The sequence below is a fragment of the Lipotes vexillifer genome, unplaced genomic scaffold, assembly GCF_000442215.2.
Source record: "Lipotes vexillifer unplaced genomic scaffold, Lipotes_vexillifer_v1.1 scaffold1325, whole genome shotgun sequence".
In the NCBI taxonomy this organism is placed as follows: Eukaryota; Metazoa; Chordata; class Mammalia; order Artiodactyla; family Lipotidae; genus Lipotes; species Lipotes vexillifer.
The window spans coordinates 366,133-393,098 of NW_006781704.1; the positions used below are offsets into that span (position 1 = coordinate 366,133).

General features: G+C 36.8%; 1 protein-coding gene across 3 annotated transcripts in view; it reads right to left on the reverse strand.

Moving 5' to 3' along the window:
* Positions 1 to 26,966, reverse strand: part of NAV3 (neuron navigator 3) — a 369,647-nt gene that overhangs the window by 223,962 nt on the left and 118,719 nt on the right. For all 3 annotated transcript variants that reach the window (XM_007454822.1, XM_007454823.1, XM_007454821.1), the window contains exons 4-5: positions 4,504 to 4,576; positions 452 to 635 (exon numbers count right to left, since the gene is read on the reverse strand). In XM_007454822.1, coding sequence (XP_007454884.1) covers positions 452 to 635; positions 4,504 to 4,576 — 257 coding nt within the window. The remainder of the gene's footprint in view (positions 1 to 451; positions 636 to 4,503; positions 4,577 to 26,966) is intronic.

A 26,966-nucleotide genomic window follows, 5' to 3' on the forward strand; every position in this document is an offset into this window, starting at 1 on the left:
CATCAAAATGGTATGTTCCCAAACACTCAAACTCCTATGTTTAACAGACCTGAAATTTTTGACAGATGTAACGATTTAATCTATCAAACGCATAAAACAAAGAAAACTACACAACTGGAGACTAGGATTCAAAAAGCACATTCTAAACAATAACTTGTAGAAGGAAGGAACTCTGATACACTACTTACAAGAAAGACATTTCACACATTTTGATACAAACCACAATCACCTTCAGAAAACAAACACAAATATTTCACCTAAAAAGTGATAAGTGTTGGTCATCCAACCAATAGAAAAGTGGTTTTAAATTCTATAACATTAATCGAAGAATCCCATCATTTTGATACAACTATATAAATATGTTTTCCAAACTCGCAAACAAAAACTTATTAAAAACAAGCTGTATCAAGATAAATTCATTCTAAACACATTCCCCGCTTCCCTTCCTTACCTGGACTGCATATCTTGCTGGGTTTTGGCCTGACTGGCTTCTGCCTGAGGGGAGGCGTGAGTGACCCGCTGCTGAAGCTCCACTAAGGACTGGTAATACTGCTGCTGATGATGCTGCTGCTGCTTGTAGCGAGACAAACTGAAAAACAGCCCTAGAATGGCTTTTAAGTTTCCATTTCTTATTTCTGTATCAAGTGGAAAATATAAAAACAGTATCATAGAAAATGATTATTTTTTACAAATGAAATTCCAGAAGCAAGTCTCTTAGGCTAAATCTATGGAGACAGAAATACAACTTGATTTTCTCAGTCACAGATTTAAGCAAATCTGATTTTCTGAAACATGCTAGCATTTCCAAATAGCTTGGAACTTTCAGGGAGAGAGGGAAGGGATGAAGCGTAGAGAGAACAAAGCTTACTCAAGTGATGTTCTTTGCTGACCCTGAATGACAGTTTTTCTAGAGTTAGTTTCTTCACGGAAATGGATGGGCTCTCAGTCTTGTGCTAATCATTTGGTTTAGCACTCTGCTTCCCTCACAAACACACATAGCTGTTACCAACACAGTGGTGGCTATGAGCTAGAGAAAGAAAGCCACTTAAATGCTGGTTGCCCTACATTATAAATAGTGATGCTATGGGTGCACCTCATAATAGCAATTAGATTTATAACTGTTAGCACAATTCTAAATCACCCACCAACCAATTTATTTTAAAAAATATATGTATATGTCCTTGAAAAAGCAGACTACATCATAGGTATCCATTTTTAATGCTCCAATTCTTTTATTTTTAATTTATGTTACATATTAATAAATATTAAAGATCACCTTACTCATGACTTTAGATAACATAATTGAATAAATGTAAGTGGAATTCCTAGTTTTAACACATGGGGCTCTTGTGTAAGTTTTTCTAATATTGAATAAAAAATTAAATGCACAAAGTAGGCTACAACATGAGCCTACATTTTCCTCCTGCAGTTATAATTTTAAAATTAGAAAAAGAGATGCAAGTAAAGCTTGATATAATGCTACACAACCTATAATCATAATTTAAATGAAACTTGCTATTGGTAATAAAATATATCCTCCTTTGAGGTCAAGGTTTTCTGTCTCCTTTTTGGAATTTAGAAACATTAATAAACTACTTAGATTTCTTGCTCTCCGATGGTTTATAATGCCACACACACTATGCCGTGGAATTATTCATATAAAATGAGGCTGAACTGTTATAAGCCCCCAATCTTCCTTACAGGGGTCATAACATATAAGTATTGGCTTGATCAATATAAAGCTACAGTGAGAAAGTATTAATTTTCTCCTGTAAACCTGAATGACCTTATTGAAAGAGGTTTATTTAACTTCTTATTTTATTACTATACATGTTTAATCAATTTAGAAAATCATTTTGGGCATTCATATATTTTTAGGAGATAAACAAAAAGTAAGAGGTTTATGTTAATAAAAGATATCATGTTACACTCCCTAACACCATACACAAAAATAAAATAAAAATGGATTAAAGACCTAAATGTAAGACTGGACACTATAAAACTCTTAGAGGAAAACATAGGCAGAACACTCTATGACATAAATCACAGCAAGATCCTTTTGGACCCACCTCCTAGATAAATGGAAATAAAACCAAAAATAAACAAGTGGGACCTAATGAAACTTAAAAGCTTTTGCACAGCCAAGGTAACCATAAACAAGACGAAAAGACAACCCTCAGAATGGGAGAAAATATTTGCAAACGAATCAACGGACAAAGGATTAATCTCCAAAATATACAAGTAGCTCATGCAGCTCAATATCAAAAAACAAACAACCCAATCCAAAAATGGGCAGAAGATCTAAATAGACATTTCTCCAAAGAAGATATACAGATTGCTAACAAACACATGAAAGGATGCTCAACATCATTAATCATTAGACAAATGCAAATCAAAACTACAACGAGGTTATCACCTCACACCAGTCAGAATGGCCATCATCAAAAAATCTACAAACAATAAATGCTGGAGATGGTGGGGAGAAAAGGGAATCCTCTTGCACTGTTGGTGGGAATGTAAACTGATACAGCCACTATGGAGAACAGTATGGAGGTTCCTTAAAAAACTAAAAATAGAACTACCATATAACCCAGCAATCCCACTACTGGGCATATACCCTGAGAAAACCATAATTCAAAACGAGTCATGTACCACAATGTTCATTGAAGCCCTATTTACAATAGCCAGGACATGGAAGCAGCCTAAGTGTCCATCGACAGATGAATGGATAAAGAAGATGTGGCACATATACACAATGGAATATTACTCAGCCACAAAAAGAAATGAAATTGATGTATTTGTAGTGAAAGGGATGGACCTAGAGTCTGTCATACAGAGTGAAGTAAGTCAGAAAGAGAAAAACAAATACCGTGTGCTAACACATATATATGTAATCTAAAAAAAAAAAAAAAGGGTCTGAAGAACTCAGGGGCAGGACAGGAATAAAGATGCAGGCATAGAGAATGGACTTGAGGACATGGGTTTGGGGGAGAAGGGTAAGCTGGGACGAAGTGAGAGAGTGGCATGGACATATACACACTACCAAATGTAAACTAGATAGCTAGTGGGAAGCAGCCGCATAGCACAGGGAGATCAGCTCGGTGCTTTGTGACCACCTAGAGGGGTGGGATAGGGAGGGTGGGAGGGAGAGGCAAGAGGGAGGGGATATGGGGATATATGTATACGTATAGCTGATTCACTTTGTTATATAGTAGAAAGTAACACAACATTGTAAAGCAGTTATACTCCAATAAAGATGTTTAAAAAAAAAGAATATGAAAAAACAAAACAAAGCAAAACAAAAAGATGTCATGTTATACAGAAGAGACATAAAACGAATAAATGGTAACATTTCTCACCAACTTTAACCACTTAAAAAGTAAAGTATTATTATCCTGGAGGATTTTATCAAATTTTATTCTAAGTAACAGAACCATGAGTTAGGTTTGAACATAAGTTTTTTGCCATTAAATATGTAATTTAATATTAAACATCATGATGACATATACAGGTAAAGGATTAAAGAAATTTAAAATAAAATTTAAACAGTGAAGAAAAATTGACAAATGTAAATAATTCTAGTACATGTCCATAATATTTCAGAAGTCACACAATTCCTCTTTTTCCAATGGCAGCAAACTTTGAACAGCTTAGAATTGTCTAATATTTCTATTTGTGGGGGAAAAAGGCTTTTCAGAGTAAACTGACTGTAGTAGAAACAAGAAGCAACATAAATTGTCAAAAGTGTTTAATCATAAAATTCTAATTAAAAATGGTTGTTGCTGATACAGATCTCAAAGGACTTGGTATGTCATAACTTTAGCAATTGTTCTTTGTTAATAGTACTAAATTGAAAATTTTGCAAAGGCTTCCTAAAAATATATGTGGAAGAAAAAGAAATACAGAAATAAAAATAACAGATCTAGTTTTCTTTTTCCACTTTTCTATATTTCAATGTCAGTGATGATCTTTTAAACATTTAATAATTTTAAGGCCTTTACAAAGAACAGTTATTAATACTGTTAGTGCTAATTAAGTAAGAACTCCTGATGACTTATTTAAAATTAACAAATATTTAGAGTTGGACTACCAACTTGATCAAATTATAGAATTGTTACTGATAAAATATTTTAGCATTAATTACACTATTTTAAGTGTATTTATGTCCATCTACTATATTTATTATCCAGCATTATCTATCTATCCATCCATCTACTTAAGACTCTACAAACACTACCAAGTGGTAATAACATAAAGATATTTTGTTAATATGTCCCCCTCCCATATACTCGGTAATGTAAAGAACAATTTTGGCAAAATCTGGAACATAACTACATAAGGCGTACAGTAATAACCACTGAATTTATGTTTCTATTATTTTGGAAACTTTACTGATTGCCTTTCTTGTATTAGGGGCTATGTACTCCCACTTTACATTTCTAGCATTATAAAAAGTCTTTTACAAACATGGATGCCATTTGTGACAACTGTGCTTTTTCTTACCTTCAGCAGATAGACCTTGAACATTTACTCCTCTGGCTGCTAGAAAACTAAGGCAGACATCAACATTTTCAATCTGCAACATGAAAAGCAGTGAAAAAGTAACTTAGAAGGTTATTTTTAAATAAATAAATGAGCTAGAATGAAGCCAGAGAGAAAGATAAAGAAAGAATGAATACTTTACATTCATTTCATACTAGAGAATTTTAACCAGAGTTTAACTAGAATTATTTTGGCTAATTGCAGAATGAATATAAAGATTGCATTGTCCGATTTAGTACTTACAAACAATTCATAAAGGCCTGACCAAGAATGGCATTCTTACAGATTAGCAACCCACCTACTTAACATAAAACCAGACTGATTTTGTGCTTCACAAAGTCTCAACTAAAGCATCCAAATAGAAGGAGACTCCTGTTTCTGTGAGTTAGAATACTAGGATGTGGGCAACTGAGATTCGAACAGTAATATTTGGTAAGTATGCCAAAAGATAAGGGTTGATATACATGAAAGAAATGAAGCATATTTTCATCCTAAATCATAGAAATTCTTTATTTTAAAAACTGTATTTGTATTTCTACAGTTGCTAATTCTCTGCTTAAATATAGGTATTGCCTTTGTAATTTAAAAGAGTGATGCCACTGCTTTTGAACAGTTCCTTGCAACATGATAGCCAATGATTAACCATTTAGGGTGAGAAGCAAAACAAACAAAAAAAAGACTAATTTATGTTAATTCATGGGTTGATTTCAGTATTAGTTATGGCATTATGTAGCAAAGTTAAATAGCTAAGACTTTTTAAAAGAATGTAGGAAACTAGAAAGTTCCAGTTCTTTGTGAGTCATCTTCCTGGGTTTTGTGGTATTCCATAAATCTTGAAACTCTAAAGTAAATAGGAGATTTAAAGTTAATACTTGGCAAGGTACTGTTTTCTGTCTTATTAAATTCTCATCAAAAGCTATGCAGGAGGACATACAAAGTTCTGCCAATGTCCTCTTTAGCTGAGCTTCATAGGAAGGTCAAAATGTCTGTTAAAGAAAATAAAAAGAAAAAAATATATATTCCAGAATCTGTCTTTATAAAATGGACAACTGTTTACGTTCCTTTTTAAATGTAATTTTGTGCAAAATTAAAGTAATAATATCCAATGAGAAGTTCTTTACTTCAAAATGACTGCAGCCAAGGTATACACATTTGCTTTGAGAAAAAAATAACTTCTTGATTCATTTCAAAATAAGTTTTACTGAAAGAATGATAGAGTTGGAGACGCTGAATGTTACATGACCAAGTGGACCTTCTCGTTCTACTTGTCAACGTCTAAATACCCAAAAAACCTATGGTTCTGGAATCCACTTCAAACTCTTTCCTTCACATTTCACTTTGCTATTAGAAAATAAGATGACATAAAGGAAAGAAAAAGAAAAGTGTAACAAACAGAATATACTACTGTGTCTATCCAGTGTGTTCTTTAAAAACATTTTTTTCAGGTTGATTAAAAATAAAAGATGCCAAATAATTATTGTGGCCTAATATTAAGACCGATAATTGAGCTGAGTATTTTTGACTGCTGCAACAATTATTACTGATATTATTAATTTTATACCAATTATATGCATTTTATAGAAAGTAAGAAGATTTCTGGCCCAAATATATATAATTTACTGCAAAATGTATTTTTATTATACATAAACAGATTAGTTCATTGGAAGACCAAGAAAATATTCATGAACAGTGTCTGTAATTAAGTGTGTAAAATGGTTTTTTTGGCTGTTCAAACAGAATAAAAAATAAAACTGCTGTCTAGATTGGGTATTAGAGACACAACTCTCTCTCAATATGCACCATAAATTAGAAAGGGAAATTAAAAGGGTCCTAGTAGAGGAAAGAAAAAAATACTCAAAATATACCTTACATTCCTTTCATATCTATTTATCAGAAGCATTCAACCTTTTGTAATAGTCCTTTACAGTCATTCACTACGAGCACGAACAATTTGAGGTAGTTAATTCTGTTTCCCATCTTACTATAGCAGGTAAGTAACAGCAACAGAATAAGTACTTGAATACAAAATCTCCAGTATGACTGTTAAAGGATAGTTCATTACACTTTATTTATTCACCAATTTTTGGTTTTGGTCATAATTAATTTTCCAACAATGTAACAACATAACAAACATAACTTAAGAAAATAATATCCTCTCCCTACCTAACTCCAAAGTCATCTATAAATTCAATCATGCTTGTTGGTACTACTTACATTTTTTACCCAGCAATGTTATAATAAAAGAAAATGGCTATGAGAAATGTTGTTAAATGTCATTTATATGTTTAGTTTCCTTATCAGAGGCATACTCTAAAATAATTTGAGACTACTTTCTACCTATATAATAATATACTTCGGTTAATGATTATTTTTATTTTAATAAATTTGAGACATTAGTTTCTCATAATTCCTGCTTTAAAATAATAGATTGTCCCTTCACATTTCCCAGTTAAACATCTATAAATACTGTTTTAGTTCCGAATTTTTCTGTCAAACCTCAACTGTTGTTTGAACTAAAAACCTCCAAACATTTTTGAAATCCCAAACAGATAAAAGTGATTTTGCCATCAAATTTATCCAATTAACTGGTGAGTTTTATTTTTTCTCAGTATTATTTGAATCATATACCAAATAAGCTATCAAAATTCAAACTGTAATTTTAACAGCTAATAATTTGGGTCAATTTTTCATTAGAATAATTTCATGTACTTAATAAACTAATAAACAACCCAATGCACAGTTACCTAAATATAATGGAAACAAAAGTTTCATAGATCAGTACTTATACTTGCTACATGAAATCGCTTGTGATGTTTTCTACTAATAACATTGTCTTCTCTTTTCATTAATTAATTAATGCTTTTTAATCTGTATTTAAATATTGGTTAAAATCCACTAGATGAATTTCAGGATCCATTGATGGACAGTAATCCACAATTTGAAAAACACTGAGGAAGGCCAGAGCATTGACACATCTACCGTATCTTTTCTTTTGGGGGGTGGGGGTGGGCGTTATATTCAATGACTAATCAGAAAGTGGAAAATTATCCTCACAAGCGAAGTCTCTGCATGGATTTAATTACATCAGTTAACTGGCGCAAAACAAAAACAAAATATTCAAAATACTGGTTATATAATCACATAGTTAATTTTTAGGATGTGTTTACAAATGGCGTCCTTCTGTTCAAGATCTGAAAAAAGAATTTTAACTCTTTTCAATTCCCTTTGTCTAGATACCAAATCATTTTGAAAAGGAAAGCAACTGAGTTGAAATTTGAGTCAATCTTTCATAAGTAATCAGTTATTTGACCAAATTTAAACAACTATTTCAAAATTACTAGGTCATTTAACAAAGTCAATCATTTCTTGATCTCTCTCTCCTCACTCCCTCTATTTGGTTTGTGGGTAAATAGAGATGTTTGTTGAGTTTTCATAGTTTATTTATTTATTTATTTGTTCATTCAGGTTTCTTTCTTTCTTTCTTTCTTTTTTTTTTATGGAGACATGGGTTTAGCGAAGCTCTATGCCTCTGAGAGACAAGAACTGAATTTTGTTGACTCGTGCACCTTCGGCAGCCTAGCATGGTGTTTGGTGTCTGATAGATGCACAGTACATACTTGAGGAAGAAGGGAGGAAAGGAGTGTTGGCCAATTGGTCCTTGTATTTTTGGAAGAAATGAATCCAAGAAAATAAAAAGAGAGATAGAGACAGAGGAAGACAGAGAGTCATTTGATCCAGAGGCTACATGTTATATTATTCTCTTTGGGATCTTTTAAAATATACTACTTCCCTGTGTCTGACCCCAGACAATAAGAATCAGAAATTCTGTGAGTTGGGGTTGGACATCAGTTTGTTTTCAAATTTTAGCTCCTAATCTCAGTCTACCCTCATCTTTACAGATTAAGCAACTGACCTCCAGAGAAAGTCTCACATAAAGATGAGCAGGGCTTCCCTGGTGGCGCAGTGGTTGAGAGTCCGCCTGCCGATGCAGGGGACACGGGTTCGTGCCCCGGTCCGGGAAGATCCCACATGCCGCGGAGCGGCTGGGCCCGTGAGCCATGGCCGCTGAGCCTGCGCGTCTGGAGCCTGTGAAAAAACATGAGCAAAAGAAGCTAACAAAAGAGTATATACTATATGATGCTCAATTTATGAAATTCAAGATCAAGACTAAACAATGAAAACAGACATTAGAATAGTGATGAACTTTAGAGGGGTATAGTCTGGAAAGTGGCACAAGGGGAACAGACATGCTAGAAGTATCCTTTGTTTTGAACTGAGTGGTGAGTACACAGGTGTAGAGATATTTAAAATCAATCAGCTATATATTTAAGACTGGAGTATTTTATACTTTTTATGTTTGCTTTACCTCAAATTCCATTAGAGTATTTATACTCTTCTATGTATGTTTTACTTAAATTAAAAATAAAAATAAAATGATTGGTCCCTCGCTTTGTTGAGAATAGACTCCAGGCATATAAAGATAGAAGTATGGAAACCCGTCAGGTAGCTCGTGCAAGTAATTCAAGTGAAAGATGACAGTGTTTCAGACAATGGTGGCGGCAGCGAGGTGATGAGAAAGCATCACCTTCTGGATCTGAAAGGATCAGATTCTGGATATACTCTGAAGGAATCTAATGGGAAGATGTGGCACATAAGAGAGAGCGGTCAAGGATGACGCCAAGGTTTCTGGCCTCGGTAGCCAGGCGGATGACATCTTCAGCCATAAGATGGGAAAAGCCACAGACAGATACAAGGGGTTAATTTCTGGACCTGTTATCTAGTCTCTTAGACACTCAAATGGATGTACAGGCCTTTGGACACAAAATCTGGAGTTCAACTGAGAGGTTTCGGAACAGAGATCTAAATTTCAGGGTTATCTTCATACAGAAGGTAATTAAAGCCATGGGGCTAGATTAAATCACCAAGGGCGTGTAGCTATAAAAGAGAAGAGGAACAAACAGTGGGCCTGAGGAGACTCACTGGAAAGAGGAGGAACCAACAGAGGAAATGGAGGAAAAGCAACCAGTGACATGTCAGGCAAATTAGGAGAGTATGGGACACAGAAAAGCACCTGAAGAAAGTACATTAACGCCAAGGGAGACATGAGCTCTAGCTAAAGCAGCTGGTAAGTATTAGATGAGAACTAAGAGCTGACTCAGATTTAGGATTAAATACATCAACTCATAAAAGCCTCAATCCTACTACTCCCGGCCTCTCATGCTTGCTGGCACTTGGGCTCTCTCTTTCTCTTTCTCTCTCCCTCTCTGTATATGTATACACACATAGAGAGAGAGTAAGAGTACCTTAGGCACGCTATCGACAATTGTTGAGGGAATGAATTAACTACACAGGGATAAAATGATGTTTTATGCCTAGATTATTCAAATAGAAAAAGACATAAACAATACTTTATAATACTATTAATAATCAAATTTAACCTTATCTGCCCAGGCAACTTAGACTTCTGCAGCATCCGAAGCTTCTCCTCTCTAATGCTCATCACACTCATCTACACTGGAGGGATCCAGCATCTCCCCTCTCCCATTTACCCTTCTGTGGGAACTTGTTGACATTATATTTTAGGATTGATAGAAATAAATAATTTAAAAGAATTTCCGAAATTGAGGAGCCCATAAAGATCATCTTATCTGACCTTTTCAAATTAAATAATGAGATGAGAAACAGATAATATACATCATTACTTAGAGGACCCAATGAAATTGCACATAAATATGTACATAGTACAATGCACTGCACATAGTAAGAACTCTAATAAACTCAAGAATAAAAAAGCAGCTGTGATTACTGTAAGTCTTTAATATTAATAGCACGTGGGCTTCCCTGGTGGCGCAGTGGTTAGGAGTCTGCCTGCCAATGCAGGGGACACAGGTTTGAGCCCTGGTCCGGGAGGATCCCGTGTGCCATGGAGCAGCTGTGCCCGTGTGCCACAGCTGCTGAGCCTGCGCCCTAGAGCCCTGCGAGCCACAGCTACTGAAGCCCGTGGGCCACAGCTGCTGAGGCCTGCGTGCCTAGAGCCCGTGCTCCTCAACGGGAGAAGCCACCGCAATGAGAGGCCCGCACATTGCAGCGAGGAGTGGCCCCCGTTTGCTGCAACTGGAGGGGGCCCGTGCACAGCAATGAAGACCCAACACAGCCAAAAATAATAAGTAAATAAAATAAATTTTTAAAAAATCAATAGCAGGTGGTAATGGTATAAAATAGCATCATAGCATCTTTTGCTTTTGGTATTACAGCAATTTTTCTGAGAATTATCCACACTGCACAAAACCTGCTTTCCAAACTTTTAATTCAAAAGTTTACACACTTTGCTACACATTAGAATCGCCTGATGAACTTTAAATGTATACATGCCTAATTTACACCATCATCAGTTAAATAAGAATGTCTGTGGAGAGCTGTTACCAAAAACTGTTCAAAGTCCCCAGGTGATTCCAGTTTGCAGCGATGCCTGGAAAACACAGCTTCCACCTATGCTCTTCAAAGAAAGGAACTGAATATAATTTCAATTTACCCCATGTGAATGCAAGAATTGCACTGTTCACACTGTAGCACTATATTGTCTTTTGTGTATTTGAACCATTATACTATATAATTCATGTGCTTTACACTTATTCCTTTGGTATTAAAATATATATTTACCTTTGTAGTAGTAATACAAAGAAATCCATTCTGTTCTTTGGACACCCCATTTCTCATTTGGCTCAGGTAACAGTCATATCTGCAGCTCATGGACAACTCCCAGGACTTTTACTTGCCTATTTTATGTCATGCACTATTTCTTGGGTCCTTCTGTCTGTGGCTTACATTTTATTGGCATGGAACACCTATGTTGCCTCTCTTTTTCCTGCTAAACTTGAGGATGGCTAAATAACTATAAAAATATTGACTGTATACTGAAAATAAAACCAAAAGTTTATAAATTCTAGATACAATCAATGCTTTCATTAGTTTTAAAATGTTTGGGAGTTAAAAAAAAAAAAATGTTTGGGCACACTGAGCCTTCAGGCTTTTGGATTGTATGAGAATAATGTTATCACAATGGCCTAAACCAAAACACAGTTTTTCTAGAGTAAATAATTAAATTGATCATTGCGTGTGTTTTTTTAATTGAAAATAATAAATTCAACAGAAGTTGATTCATATTTTTAGACATGAGTAATTTCTATTTGTATAACCAATATTAGTATCTTAAGCAATACCATTTAATTTTGTTTATGTTCAATAAATCAAACCATTCACTGATTCATCATTTTTTAAAATTATTTTTATTTTTTAGTTTTTTTGGTTTTAAAAATTTGTTTAGCATCTTTATTGGAGTATAATTACTTTACCATGTTGTGTTAGCTTCTGCTGTATAACAAAGTGTATCAGCTCTATGTATACATATATCCCCATATCCCCTCCCTCTTGCCTCTCCCTCCCACCCTCCCTATCCCAACACTCTAGGTGGTCACGAAGCACCGAGCTGATCTCCCTGTCCTATGCAGCTGCTTCCCACTAGCTTTCTATTTTACATTTGGTAGTGTGTATATGTCAGTGACACTCTCTCACTTCATCCGAGCTTACCCTTCCCCCGCAAACCCAGGGGGGTATTTTTTAGATTCCATATTTATGTGTTGGCACACAGTATTTGTTTTTCTCTTTCTGACTTACTTCACTCTGTATGACAGACTCTAGGTCCATCCACCTCATTACAAATACATCAATTTCGTTTCATTTTATGGCTGAGTAATATTCCATTGTATATATGTACCATGTCTTCTTTATCCATTCATCTGTCGATGGACACATAGGCTGCTGCCATGTCCTGGCTATTGTAAATAGGGCTTCAATGAACATTTTGGTACATGACTCTTTATGAATTATGTTTTTCTCACGGTATATGCCCAGTAGTAGGATTGCTGGGTCATATGGTAGTTCTGTTTTTAGCTTTTTAAGGAACCTCCATACTGTTTTCCACAGTGGCGTTATCAATCTACGTTCCCAGCAACAGTGAAATAGGGTTCCCTTTGCTTCAAACCCTCTCCAGCATTTATTGTTTGTAGATTTTTTGATGATGGCCATTCTGACTGCTGTGAGATGATATCTCATTGTAGTTTTGATTTGCATTTCTTTAATGATTAGTGATGTTGAGCACCCTTTCATGTGTTTGCTGGCAATCTGTATATCTTCTTTGGAGAAATGTCTATTTAGATCTTCTGCCCATTTTTGGATTGGGTTGTTTGATTTTTTGATATTGAGCTGCATGAGCTGCTTGTATATTTTGGAGATTAATCCTTTGTCAGTTGCTTCATTTGCAAACATTTTCTCCCATTCTGAGGGTTGTCTTTTTGTCTTGTTTATGGTTACCTTGGCTGTGCAAAAGTTTTTAAGTTTCATTAGGTCCCATTTGCTTATTTTTGTTTTTATTTCCATTTCTCTAGGAGATGGGTCAAAAAGGATCTTGCTGTGATTTATGTCAAAGAGTGTTCTTGGGCTTCCCTGGTGGCGCAGTGGTTGAGAGTCTGCCAGCCGATGCAGGGGACACGGGTTCGTGCCCTGGTCTGGGAAGATACTGCATGCCGCGGAGCGGCTAGGCCCATGAGCCATGGCCGCTGAGCCTCCGTATCCGGAGCCTGTGCTCCGCAATGGGAGAGGCCACAACAGTGAGAGGCCCGCGCGTGTACCGCAAAAAAAAAAAAGTGTTCTTCCTATGTTTTCCTCTAAGAGTTTTATAGTGTCTAGCCTTATATTTAGGTCATTAACCCATTTTGAGTTTATTATTGTGTATGGTGTTATGAAGTGCTCTAATTTCATTCTTTTACGTGTATCTGTCCAGTTTTCCGAGTACCACTTACTGAAGAGGCTGTTTTTTCTCCATTGTATATTCCTGCCTCTTTTGTCAAAGATAAGATGATCATTTGTGCATGGGTTTATATCTGGGCTTTCTCTCCTGTTCCATTGATCTATATTTCTGTTTTTGTGCCAGTACCATATTGTCTTGATTACTGTAGCTTTGTAGTATAGTGTGAAGTTAGGGAAGCTGATTCCTCCAGCTCCGTTTATCTTTCTCAAGATTGCTTTGGCTGTTCAGGGTCTTTTCTGTTTCCATACAAATTGTGAAATTTTTTGTTCTAGTTCTGTGAAAAGTGCCATTGGTAGTTTGATAGGCATTACATTGAATATGTAGATTGCTTTGGGTAGTATAGTCATTTTCACAATGTTGATTCCTCCAATCCAAGAACATGGTATATCTCTCCATCTGTCTGTATCATCTTTAATTTCTTTCATCAGTGTCTTATAGTTTTCTGCATACAGGTCTTTTGTCTCCTTAGGTAGGTTTATTCCTAGGTATTTTATTCTTTTTGTTGCAATGGTAAATGGGAGTGTTTCCTTACTTTCTCTTTCAGATTTTTCATCATTACTGTATAGGAATGCATGAGATTTCTGTGCATTAATTTTGTATCCTGCTGCTTTACCAAGTTCATTGATTAGCGCTGGTAGTTTTCTGGTAAAGTCTTTAGGATTCTCTATGTATAGTATCATGTCATCTGCAAACAATGACAGCTTTACTTCTTCTTTTCTGATTTGGATTCCTTTTATTACTTTTTCTTCTCTGACTGCTGTGGCTAAAACTTCCAAAACTATGTTGAATAAGAGTGGTGAGAGTGGGCATCCTTGTCTTGTTCCTGATTTTAGAAGAAATGGTTTCAGTTTTTCACCACTGAGAATGATGTTGGCTGTGGGTTTGTCGTATATGGCCTTTATTATGTTGAAGTAACTTCCCTCTATGCCTACTCTCTGGAGAGTTTTTATCATAAATCGGCGTTGAATTTTGCTGAAAGCTTTCTCTGCATCTACTGAGATTATCATATGGTTTTTACCCATCAGTTTGTTAATATGATGTATCACATTGATTGATTTGCGTATACTGAAGAAACCTTGCCTTCCTGGGATAAACCCCACTTGATCATCGTGTATGATCCTTTTAATGTGCTGTTGAATTCTGTTTGCTAGTATTTTATTGAGAATTTTTGCATCTATTTTCATCAGTGATATTGGCCTGTAGTTTTCCTTTTAGGTGACATCTTTGGTTTTGGTATCAGGTAGATGGTGGCCTCGTAGAATGAGTTTGGGAGTGTTCCTCCCTCTGCTATATTTTGGAAGAGTTTGAGAAGAATAGGTGTTAGCTCTTCTCTAAATGTTTGATAGAATTCGCCTGTGAAGCCATCTGGTCCTGGGCTTTTGTTTGTTGGAAGATTTTTATTCACAGTTTCAATTTCAGTGCTTGTGACTGGTCTCTTTATATTTCCTATTTCTTCTTGGTTCAGTCTCGGAAGGTTGTGCTTTTCTAAGAATTTGTCCATTTCTTCCAGATTGTCCATTTTATTGGCATAGAGTTGCTTGTAGTGATCCCTCATGATCTTTTGTGTTTCTGCAGTGTCAGTTGTTACGTCTCCTTTTTCATTTCTGATTCTATTGGTTTGAGTCTTCTCCCTTTTTTTCTTGATGAGTCTGGCTAATGGTTTATCAATTTTGTTTATCTTCTCAAAGAACTAGCTTTTAGTTTTATTGATCTTTGCTATTGTTTCCTTCATTTCTTTTTCATTTATTTCTGATCTGATTTTTATGATTTCTTTCCTTCTGCTAACTTTGGGGTTTTTTTGTTCTTCTTTCTCTAATTGCTTGAGGTGCAAGGTTAGGTTGTTTATTCGAGATGTTTCCTGCTTCTTAAGGTGGGCTTGTATTGCTATAAACTTCCCTCTTAGAACTGCTTTTGCTGCATCCCATAGGTTTTGGGTCGTTGTATCTCCATTGCCATTTGTTTCCAGGTATTTTTTGATTTCCTCTTTGACTTCTTCAGTGATCTCTTGGTTATTTAGTAGCATATTGTTTAGCTTACATGTGTTTGTATTTTTAGTTTCTTTTTCCTGGAATTGATATCAGGTCTCATAGCGCTGGTATTGGAAAAAGATACTTGATACAATTTCAGTTTTCTTAAATTTACCAAGATTTGATTTGTGACCCAAGATATGATCTATCCTGGAGAATGTTCCATAAGCACTTGAGAAGAAAGGGTATTCTGTTGTTTTTGTATGGAGTGTCCTGTAAATATCAATTAAGTCCGTCTTGTTTAACATGTCATTTAAAGCTTGTGTTTCCTTATTTATTTTCACTTTGGATTATGTGTCCATTGGTGCAAGTGGGGTGTTAAAGTCCCCTACTATGACTGTGTTACTGTCGATTTCCCCTTTTATGGCTGTTAGCATTTGCCTTATGTATTGAGGTGCTCCTATGTCGGATGCATAAATATTTACAATTGTTATATCTTCTTGGATTGATCCCTTGATCATTATGTAGTGTCCTTCTCTGTCTCTTGAAATAGTTTTTATTTTAAAGTCTATTTTGTCTGATATGAGACGTGCTACTCCAGCTTTCTTTTGATTTCCATTTGCAGGGAATATTTTTTTCCATCCCCTCACTTTCAGTCTGTATGTGTCCCTAGGTCTGAAGTGGGTCTCTTGTACACAGCATATATATGGGTCTTGTTTTTGTATCCATTCAGCCAGTCTATGTCTTTTGGTTGGAGCATTTAATCCATTTACCTTTAAGATAATTATTAATATGTATGTTCCTATTACCATTTTCTTAATTGTTTTGGGTTTGTTTTTGTAGGTCTTTTCCTTCTCTTGTGTTTCCTGCCTAGAGAAGTTCCTTTAGCACTTTTTGAAAGCTGGATTTGTGGTGCTGAATTCTCTTAACTTTTGCTTGCCTGTAAAGCTTTTAATTTCTCCATTGAGTCTGAATGAGAACCTTGCTGGGTAGAGTAATCTTGGTTGAAGGTTTTTCCCTTTCATCACTTTAAATATATCCTGCCACTCCCTTCTTGCTTGCAGAGTTTCTGCTGAAAGATCAGCTGTGAACCTTGTGGAGAGTCCCTTGTATGTTATTTGTTGCCTTTCCCTTGCTGCTTTTAACATTTTTTCTTTGTATTTAATTTTTGATAGTTTGATTAATATGTGTCTTGGCATGTTTCTCCTTGGATTTATCCTGTATGGAACTCTCTGTGCTGCCTGGACTTGACTATTTCCTTTCCCATGTTACAGAAGTTTTCAACTATAATCTCTTCAAATATTTTCCAGACCCTTTCTTTTTCTCTTCTTCTTCTGGGATCCCTAAAATTCAAATGTTGGTGTGTTTAATGCTGTCCCAGAGGTCTCTGAGACTGTCCTCAGTTCTTTTTTCTTCATTCTGCTCTGTGGTAGTTACTTCCACTATTTTATCTTCCAGATCACTTATCCATTCTTCTGCATCAGTTATCATGCTATTTATTCCTCCTAGAGAATTTTAAATTTCATTTATTGTGTTGTTCATCGTTTGTTTGCTCTTTAGTTCTTCTAGGTCCTTGTTAAACATTTCTTGTATTTTCTCCATTCTATTTCCAAGATTTTGGATCATCTTTACTATCATTACTGTGAATTCTTTTTCAGGTAGACTGCCTATTTCCTCTCATTTGTTTGGTCTGGTGTGTTTTTACGTTGCTCCCCCTCATCTGCTGCATATTTCTCTGTCTTCCCATTTTTCTCAAATTACTGTGTTTGGGGTCTCCTTTTCACAGGCTGCAGGTTCTTAGTTCCCGTTTTTTTGTGTGTGTCTGCCCCCAGTGGGTAAGGTTGGTTCAATGGCTTGTGTAGGCTTCCTGGTGGAGGGGACTGGTGCCCGTATTGTGGTGGGTGGGGCTGGATCTTGTCTTCCTGGTGGGCAGGGCCATGTCTGGTGGAGTGTTTTGGGGTGTCTGTGAACTTGGTATGATTTTAGGCAGCCTCTCTGCTAATGGGTGGGGTTGTGTTCCTGTCTTGCTAGTTGTTTAGCATGGGGGGGTCCAGCACTGGAGCTTGCTGGCTGTTGGGTGGAGCTGGGTCTTAGTGTCGAGACGGAGATCTCTGGGAGAGCTCTTGTCGACTGATATTATGTGGGGCCAGGAGGTCTCTGGTGGTCCAGTGTCCTGGACTCGGCTCTCCCACCTTAGAGGCTCAGGCCTGACATCAGGCTGGAGCACCAAGACCCTATCAGCCACACGGCTCAGAAGAAAAGGGAGAAAAAAAGAAAGAAGAAAAATAAAAAAATAAACAAAATAATTAAAATAAAAAATATTTAAATAAATAAATAAATTCATAAATAAAATAAGAAGAGAGCAACCAAACCAATAAACAAATTCACCAATGATAACAAGCGCTAAAAACTATACTAAGGTAAACGTTAAGAATCAAAAACAAGTCAGTCACAGACAGCAAACCCCAAGTCTACAGTTGCTCCCAAAGTCCACCACCTCAATTTTGGTATGATTTGTTGTCTATTCAGGTATTCCACAGATGCAGGGTACCTCAAGTTGCTTGTGGGGATTTAATCCGCTGCTCCTGAAGCTGCTGATAGATTTCCCTTTCTCTTCTTTGTTTGCACAGCTCCTGGGGTTCAGCTTTGGTTTTGACCCCACCTCTGCGTGTAGTTTGCCCTCAGGCATCTGTTCCCACCCAGACAGAAGGGGGTTAAAGCAGCTGCTGATTAGGGGGCTCTGGCTCACTCAGGCCGGGGAGTAGGGACGGGTACGGAATGCAGGGCAAGCCTGCAGCTGCAGAGGTCAGCAAGACGTTGCAATAGGCTGAGGTACACCGTGTGTTCTCCCCGGGAAGTTGTCCCTGGATCATGGCACCCTGGCAGCGGTGGGCTGCACAGTCTCCCGGGGGTGTTTGGATAGTGACATGTGCTTGCACACAGGCTTCTTGGTGGCGGCAGCAGCAGCCTTAGCATCTCATGCCCATCTCTGGTATCCGCGCTGATAGCCGCGGCTCGCACCGGTCTCTGGAGCTCATTTAGGCAGTGCTCTGCCTTCTGTGGGCAGACAGGGAAGGAATCCCCTCTCCTCGTGCACCCCGAAACAATGGTCTCTTGCCTCTTAGGCAGGTCCAGACTTTTTCCCGGACTCCCTCCCAGCTAGCTGTGGCGCACTAGCCCCCTTCAGGCTCTGTTCATGCAGCCAACCCCAGTTCTCTCCCGGGGGTCTGACCTCCGAAGCCCGAGCCTCAGCTCCCAGCCCCCGTCCACCCCGGCGGGTGAGCACACAAGCCTCTCGGGCTGGTGAGTGCCGGTCGGCCCTGATCCTCTGTGCGGGAATCTCTCCGCTTTGCCCTCCGCACCCCTGTTGCTGCGCTCTCCTCCGCGGCTCCGGAGCTCCCCGCCCCGCCCCCCGCAGTCTCCGCCCGCGAAGGGGCTTCCTAGTGTGTGGAAACCTTTCCTCCTTCACAGCTCCCTCCCAGAGGTGCAGGTCCTGTCCCTACTTTTTGTCTCTGTTTTTTCTTTTTTCTTTTGCCCTACCCAGGTACGTGGGGAGCTTCTTACCTTTTAGGGAGGTCTGAGGTCTTCTGCCAGCGTTCAGTAGGTGTTCTGTAGGAGCTGTTCCACATGTAGATGTATTTTTGATGTATTTGTGGGGAAGAAAGTGATCTCTATGTCTTACTCCTCTGCCATCTTGAAGGTCTCCAATTCATCATTTATTAAACTTACTTTATGTCTGGAATTGTACTCGGTGCTACAGATATAAATTTCAAGATATAGCCACTATTCTTGTATATTCTAAAGAGCATTGATTTCTTTCCAGTGTTTTCCACTATTCCCACAAAGAATGGGAGTCATTTTTCAGAAATTTGATTGTCTGATTTCATAATTGTACATTTATCTTGACCCTTATGAACTTGCTCAGTATGAACATGGTTAATTGTTAAATCACAAATTGGATTTCAAATGAGGACAACAAGAGTTTTCATTATCTTCACTTATGAAAACTCTAGACAGTCATCATTGTGTGTATGCTTTCAAATATTTTTTAAACCTGAAGGTCAATATGTGTTCTCAACATATTAAACACAGAGTGTGTATTGCATATATTTGGACTTATTCATTTCAGTGTTGAATGAAGTAGTCCAAAAAAAGAGTAGTGTTTTTAATTAGCACAACTCTTTTCTTTTTTCCACTGTCTACAAGAGACTCACTTTATTTATTATTGGTGGATAGTTGTTTTACAATGTTGTGTTAGTTTCTACTGTACAGTGGAGTTCCCTGTGCTATACAGCAGGTTCTCATTAGTTATCTGTTTTATACATATTAGTGTATAGTGTATATATGTCAATCCCTATCTCCCAATTATTGAACTCATGAACTTTAAATGGCACGTTTGATGCCACCCATCCTTTTAGTATTTTTACTACAAAACTAGGATAATCTGTTTTGGAAGATGTAATTGGAGGCATCTTTCACAATATTAACAAAATTATGCCTTGCCTATTCATAGGTTTCTTTCATTTTTACTTACGGATATTTAATGGAAATTACATTCTGAGTGTGATTAGTATCAATTGAGATCAGTTTGTGATTAAATTTTAACCATGGCACCAAGACTTAACAACAAGTAATCAGTTCATTCAGCCACTATTGACTGTTTATCACGGGCAAACAGCTCTACTAGATGGTTAAAGGATGTAAAAATGACTATAAGGTCTTTGCCTTTGTGAGCTTTGTGAGCTGTAAAATAGCTGAAGAGACGAAAAAAGATTAATAAATCACCATAACACCAGGCGTAATAGTCCAAAAAAGAATTATAGAGAACACTATAAGGCAGTGAAGAGAATGGATTTATCAATTTTCACTATGGATCTGGTGAAAGCTTCAAAGAAGAAGTGTCATTTGGATGCACAGGAGAAGTCTGATTCTGAGAAGGTTAGACAAGCTTCAGAAGGGGGAGCAGCCATACCCAGCAGAGCAGCTTACAGCAACACACAATTGCTCAAAAGGATGCCTGAAAACAGACCATGCCAGCCTTTCCTTTCTGCAATTATGTTTACAGAGCTGAATTTGGCCTGGAACTGAAAAGGCTCTGATGCCCCCTGGGATCCTAAAACCACTGCAATATAAAAAATTAAATAATTGTAAACCAGGTAGTAGGCATAATATTTCAAAGACTGAATTCTCTCTATAGACACAATGCATCCTGGTTAGGGCATGTCTGAGGTACTGCTGCTGTGAATCATACACAGAGAATGTGTAGAAGAATATAAAGCAAACGTAACTTTCATTCTCTCCAATGGTAAGTTCTTTTGTGACCTGTGCTATTTTTAATGAACGATTCTTCCTATTTTTCATGATAAACATACACTGCTAGTATCATTATATAAATTAATTACATTTGATTTCAACCAAAAATAAATAGATACGATGGCTCAGTTTGAGCAAAATCCCATCCTATCATAAAATTCAAATAATTATATAGATTTTAGCCAAAGATTTTAATATATCTCTTTTAAATATAAATGTTTGAAGAATTAAAGTAAAATGCAACAGTGTTTTTGCATTGGTTAAATATTCTTAATATGTTTGCTTTCATTCACTCCATAACGATTATTTATTCACTGAGATATGTCCAAGCCCTTAAAAATATATATAGTCTCACAGGAGAGATAATTCCAATGTAATGTGATGAATGTTATAATCAGAGAAACACAGACTCCTAAAGAAGCATGCAGAACAGTCTATTCATGATCAGAGGTAAAGGGACCAGGAAAGGAGAAAGTTATTAGTAACTAAGACTTCTCTATCATGGTTACAAAGATACCTTCTTCTGAAGTTGCCATAATTATAGCATTTTTCCAATGATAAAAGTGTTGATCAGAGAATTAAACTGAGATGCTCAAGGATACACAGAGAGAATATGTCAAAAACAGAGCCTGTATCATTAACTAGCACATTTTTTTTTTCTGCTTCAAGGGAAGCCTGAGCTAGTCCCTGAAAGGTTAGGAAGGGTTAACCAAATAACAGGATGTGGGGTGAAGTGAACCCAAAGAAGGAGCAACATGTGAACTGGTCAGGGTTGAGAAACACCATTAGTTAAGGGACTGGGGAATTCAGAATAGCCAGGAATATTAAGAGTTGAACCCCACTTAAATCTTTCTCCACAACGTCTCTGTTTATCAATGCAAAAACAGGCCCCTCCAAAGGCTGGTGGCCTTAAGTAGGTTTCAAGAAACTATGCTGGAGGAGAGATCAGGCAGAAAGACTCCAGGAACAAGTATCTTGAGATCTGGAAAATCTAGCGGCAGAAGACGAGGCCATAGAGATAAACAGGGGCTAGATGTGAAACATCTTCCACGTCTTGCTAAGGGCCTGGGCTTGATAGTAGAGCTCAGGGCGCTAATGGTGTGTCTGATGCGAAAGAAATGGTCAGCGTTGCACTGAAGATATCTATTTTATATGACCACACAGTGTATACACAGATTTATAGATAGAAATTAATAAAAGTTTCACAAGTCAATTTCTACCTATTCTATCTGCAATGCACTCTGATTTTTATAAAGTCTATTTTAGTGTATTTAATTTTAATATGTCATTTGTAAAATATTAACTTCATAACACACTAGGTGAACAGGCTGCACTGTGAAGAACTGGACACTACATGTCAAGAAGAGAAGCACGGGAAGTGGTTTGAAAGCCACTTTTTCCTCCACCACTTAACCCAGCACAGGAAGGGAGTTCATACACAGTTTTTTGTTGTTGTTGTTGTTGTTGTTTTGCGGTACGCGGGCCTCTCACTGTTGTGGCCTCTCGCGTTGTGGAGCACACACTCCGGACGCGCGCGCTCAGTGGCCACGGCTCATGGGCCCAGCCGCTCCGCGGCACGTGGGATCCTCCCAGACCGGGGCACGAACATGTGTCCCCTGCATCGGCAGGTGGACTCTCAACCACTGCGCCACCAGGGAAGCCCCATACAGTTTTAAGTATGGATGTTATTTACTCCAAATGCAAAACCCTTTTTTCATCTTTACCATTGACTCTGGTAAATTTGATATTATTTTGGCCATTCAGTAGAGGCTTAGAAATGACATACTTTGTACAAGTTTACACAATTAATAAATAGCAGGGCTTCCCTGGTGGCGCAGTGGTTGAGAGTCCGCCTGCCGATGCAGGGGACACGGGTTCGTGCCCCGGTCCGGGAAGATCCCACATGCTGCAGAGTGGCTGGGCCCGTGAGCCATGGCCGCTGAGCCTGCGCGTCCGGAGCCTGTGCTCTGCAACGGGAGAGGCCACAACAGTGAGAGGCCCGCGTACCGCCAAAGAAGAAAATAAATAAATAAATAAATAAATAAATAAATAAATAAATAAATAGCAGAGCCAGAATTCAAACTCAACCCTGTCAGTCTCCAATGAAATCACCATTTCTGCCACATTATGCTTTCTACCACTATAATTTAGACATTCTGACTGAGCCATTTCCAGCTTCTGACTCAAGCTCTCTACATGATTGACAGGCAGTTAGGATACAGGCCTGGCACAAGATAGGTGCTCCATAAATATGTGATTGAATGTAAGGATGAAATTGTGTAGTGTGAAAGGAAGGACAGAAAGAGTATGCAAAATCTATTTGTTCCATTCATATTCTAAGTTCACAAGGTTTAAATGATTCCAAATTATTTCACAACTAACCAATGCATTTTTATCTCCCGGTAGATGAACATACAGAATGACTGATGTGGCCACAAGCCAAGGAACGCTGGCAGCCACCAGAAGCTGGAATGGGCAAGGAATGGATTCCCCCTACAGCCTCTGGAGGAAGCACAGGACTGCTGAAGCCTTGATTTTGGCCCTGTGATACTGAATGCAGACTTCTGGCATCCAAACAGTGAGAGATTAAAGTTCTACTGTTTGAAGCCACCACATCTGTGATAATTTGTTATAGCAGTCACAGGAAACTAGTGCAGCAGAGCAGTAGATCCCAAAACTTTAGCAAGCCTAAGGGTCAGCTGGAATCTGTAAGCATGCAGAATTCTAGGCCTTGCCCTCTGAGGTTTGATTTGTTAAGTCTGTGGGGAGGGGAGGTGAAAGGCACAGTTTAACTAGGTATTTCATGTCATCGAACGCTATGTCCCATGTTTTCTTCTCCTATCTCGTTAGTTTGTGTTGTGGGATAGGGAGAGGTAGGAGGTAGAAATTTTGTTTAGCTCTTCAGTTTGTTTTTGTGTTTAGTTGGTCTGGGGTTAGCTACAAGGAGTCAGTTCATTAATTAAGCACTAGAGTATAATAGTTTAAAGTTTTGCAGTCAAATAAATCTGTGTTTGAATCACAGTTATGCAATTTACACACTGTTAGAAATAAAGTTTTTACTCTCCTGAAGCCTCAGCTTCCTTATCTGCGAAATGAGAATGAAAGCAGTTCCCACACAATATATTATGTGAGGATTACAGATGTTTATGAAGAGCTTAGCTCCATACTAGGCATATGTGTATCTATGTCTGTGTGTACATATAAATTTTCATACTAGGAATGCTTTATATAAACACATATATAACAGAAGTGTGTATGTGACTAGATAGATAGATAGATAGATAAGGGTACAGATATGGAAAATTTATTAGAATTTTATCAGATAAAAATTATTTTTTGTTTAAAATTCTATATTCTGCTTTAACTGACTTGGTGATTAGAGAATAATGAACATCATTTAATATTAGTTGCCAATTATAGATGACATTAAATCTTCATTATAGGCTATAATTGCCAATATAAAGTATTATAAATATAAAATTATAAAATACTATGTCAGTACTCATTGACCTGAAAATATACTCTGTAGGTTTTTAATAATTCCTGCTTCTCTGTTTGTTTCAGAGAACAAAACAAAACAAGGAATCTTACTCTTTTATTACGAAGTTATAAAACCATTTTAAACAAATAATATCTGTTTAGATATAGGGCTAAAGTTACATATAACAATTAATTATTTTCCAAATGCATAATTTCACCACAAAATTTATAAATCATTATTTATCTCATATGCCCACACCCTCTCCCAACCTAACCAAAGCTTTTATTCCTGCCATAGATGGAAGAAACAAGCATAATATTAAAGAAAAATGCTCATTTATATTGCAAGTTTGGCAGGGGGGAGGGATCCAAACTTTAAAGAAGGAGGGGAGGCGGGGACGAAAGAGAAGGAGGGGGAGGGGGAAGAAGAGGAAGAGATCAAAATCTCAAGATTTGAGTCCCAGGCCGTATTTTTTTAAATGCATTTGTTAATAAGTTTTAAAGCAATTTGGCCTAGACTCAAACAGACATGAAACCAAACACTGATTCTTCCACTTACTAAACAGGGACATAGGCAGCCTCAGTGAGACAAGTTCTTTTGTAGGTTTGCTATGATGACTCAATGAAAAATGCAAGCAAAGCATCTAGTACAGCACTGGATAAAGATGGTTGACATTCAACCTGCAGATGAATCAATAAGCGATACTGATATGGCTGAACTCTCAGGTCCATCTCTAAAATTTGATGTTTCTATGATATGATTTCATAATATATTTTTATGGTTGAAACATGGCTAACACAAATCAAATGGGCAATACAATTTTTCAAAGTGTAACCAGACATGTCATGAATTTTGTCTGTGGCTATCCACACAGGTCAGTTTAACTTAATTCATATTAAAATCATTTAAATATAATATCATAAAACAAGTAGATTGGGTACATCTACTGATTTTCAAATAATTTATCTTATCATAGATATACTTCCCAAATGATTATAATGAGATCAAGAGAACAAGATTCCCCCATTTCATTTCCTTTTTCTGTCCTATGGATGTATTTTTTAAAAACATTGTTTAATCACCATAGGTTTTTAAGCTAAGACTATCATAGGTCATATTTAAAATGGCTTCATATCTTAGTATATGGTTTTCTGAACTGCTCTTATTTCATAGTTTTTAGTACTGAGTATTAAATTTCTCAGTTAATTTTCTATTAATTTCAAGAAGGGGGTTGAAAAAGATGGAGCAGTAAGTTCTTTTTTAAAAAAAAACTAGATTAGTTAGGGTAATAAAACTAAAATTACAAAAGGATTGCTACAAAATATGTTTTCTAATACAAGGTATGATGGTATTTTGTGTTTACTCAGATAGTGGCTTATCAGTGGGAAACAACTTACAGCATTTTAAGTCAAAACTATCAGGATAAAGAACATTCTAAATGTTTAAGGAAGGGGTTGGTATTTAAATATATAGTAGAAATATTAAGTACATTTGCAGTTTTTTATGTACAGAATAAAGCTTAATAACTACCTGCAAAACCAGAAATATTTTATATCTTGTCTCCAGAAAGAAGGAAAAAATTTGTATGTGGAATCTGGTGTCCAACCCAAAGGGAGTTACTTAACTTCAATTTCTATTTGTCCTACTAACGGCACAAACCAATTTAAATATTGATACTCATAAGAAAAACATTTACACTATTTATTCTATAATATAAAATTAATATAGAAAAGCATTCTTGTATCTTCAGCATTTATTTAATTTCTGAATAGCAGACCAGACAACTTTCATAAAAATATTGTTTTTCGTTGTAAATTAGACGTAATATATTCTAAGAAATGTCTTTCTTACTTTACTATGAATGTAGTTTTAAAAAGCTATAAGGATTGAAAACCCAGGTATATCTATAAGATGAAATATTGAACAGAAACCGTGATCTTTGGTGTTTCATTAAATCAATCTAGCAAGTCGGAGTTCCAACAGACTTTAATCAGTCTAATTTCCTCATTGCAGAAATGAGTGAAAACTCTGAGCATTTACTGAAGTCTTTTTCCTGGATCATCTAATCAGAATTAGAATTCCAGTGACCACTGTCCTTTCAACATGACACACTTACTCTCAGCACCCCCATGTTATTTCAATTACTTCATTCAAACTTTACAAGTATACAGAGCAACTTCTAGAGACAAACTCAGTTTTAAAAATCATCAGGGTGATACTCTAATCATTTAATATAAATTTCCTAATACTTGTAGTTTATGCTTATTCTTCTGAAGTGTGAGCCTAAATAAAAATAATGAATCATTAAGGAAACTACAAAGTAGAGATTTTCAGTTAGTATTTCTTTAGAGATCAGAGCTCTATTTGTAGGAAAGCATTTGTCTTCATTAAGCTATCTTTTTCTAGACATTCCAGAAGATGAACAGTTTCAAAATGGCAGGGGATCATGTGAATGGACTAACTTAGCAATATTCCACTCCTCTGAGTCATAGTGCTAGAATCCTGCAGCGTGCCATTTATAAGATTTTATTAAACCTTCAGAGCATTCCAATATTTTATCTCTTCCCTATTTGGTTAGGAGCCTCATCTTATCTTACCTAAATAGATCCTTTAAAAGGGCAGCAATAACAAGCAGTGGCTGAAAGAATTAAAACTTAAAAGGACAGCATAGTGATAAAAGAACAGGATACTTTTTCTGTTAAGAATAGTTTCACTGTCTGGATTGCTGTAAACTATAGAAATGGAATAAAGATGCCTGTGAAATCCATGATGGTAATTATTGTGGCAGCCATAACCC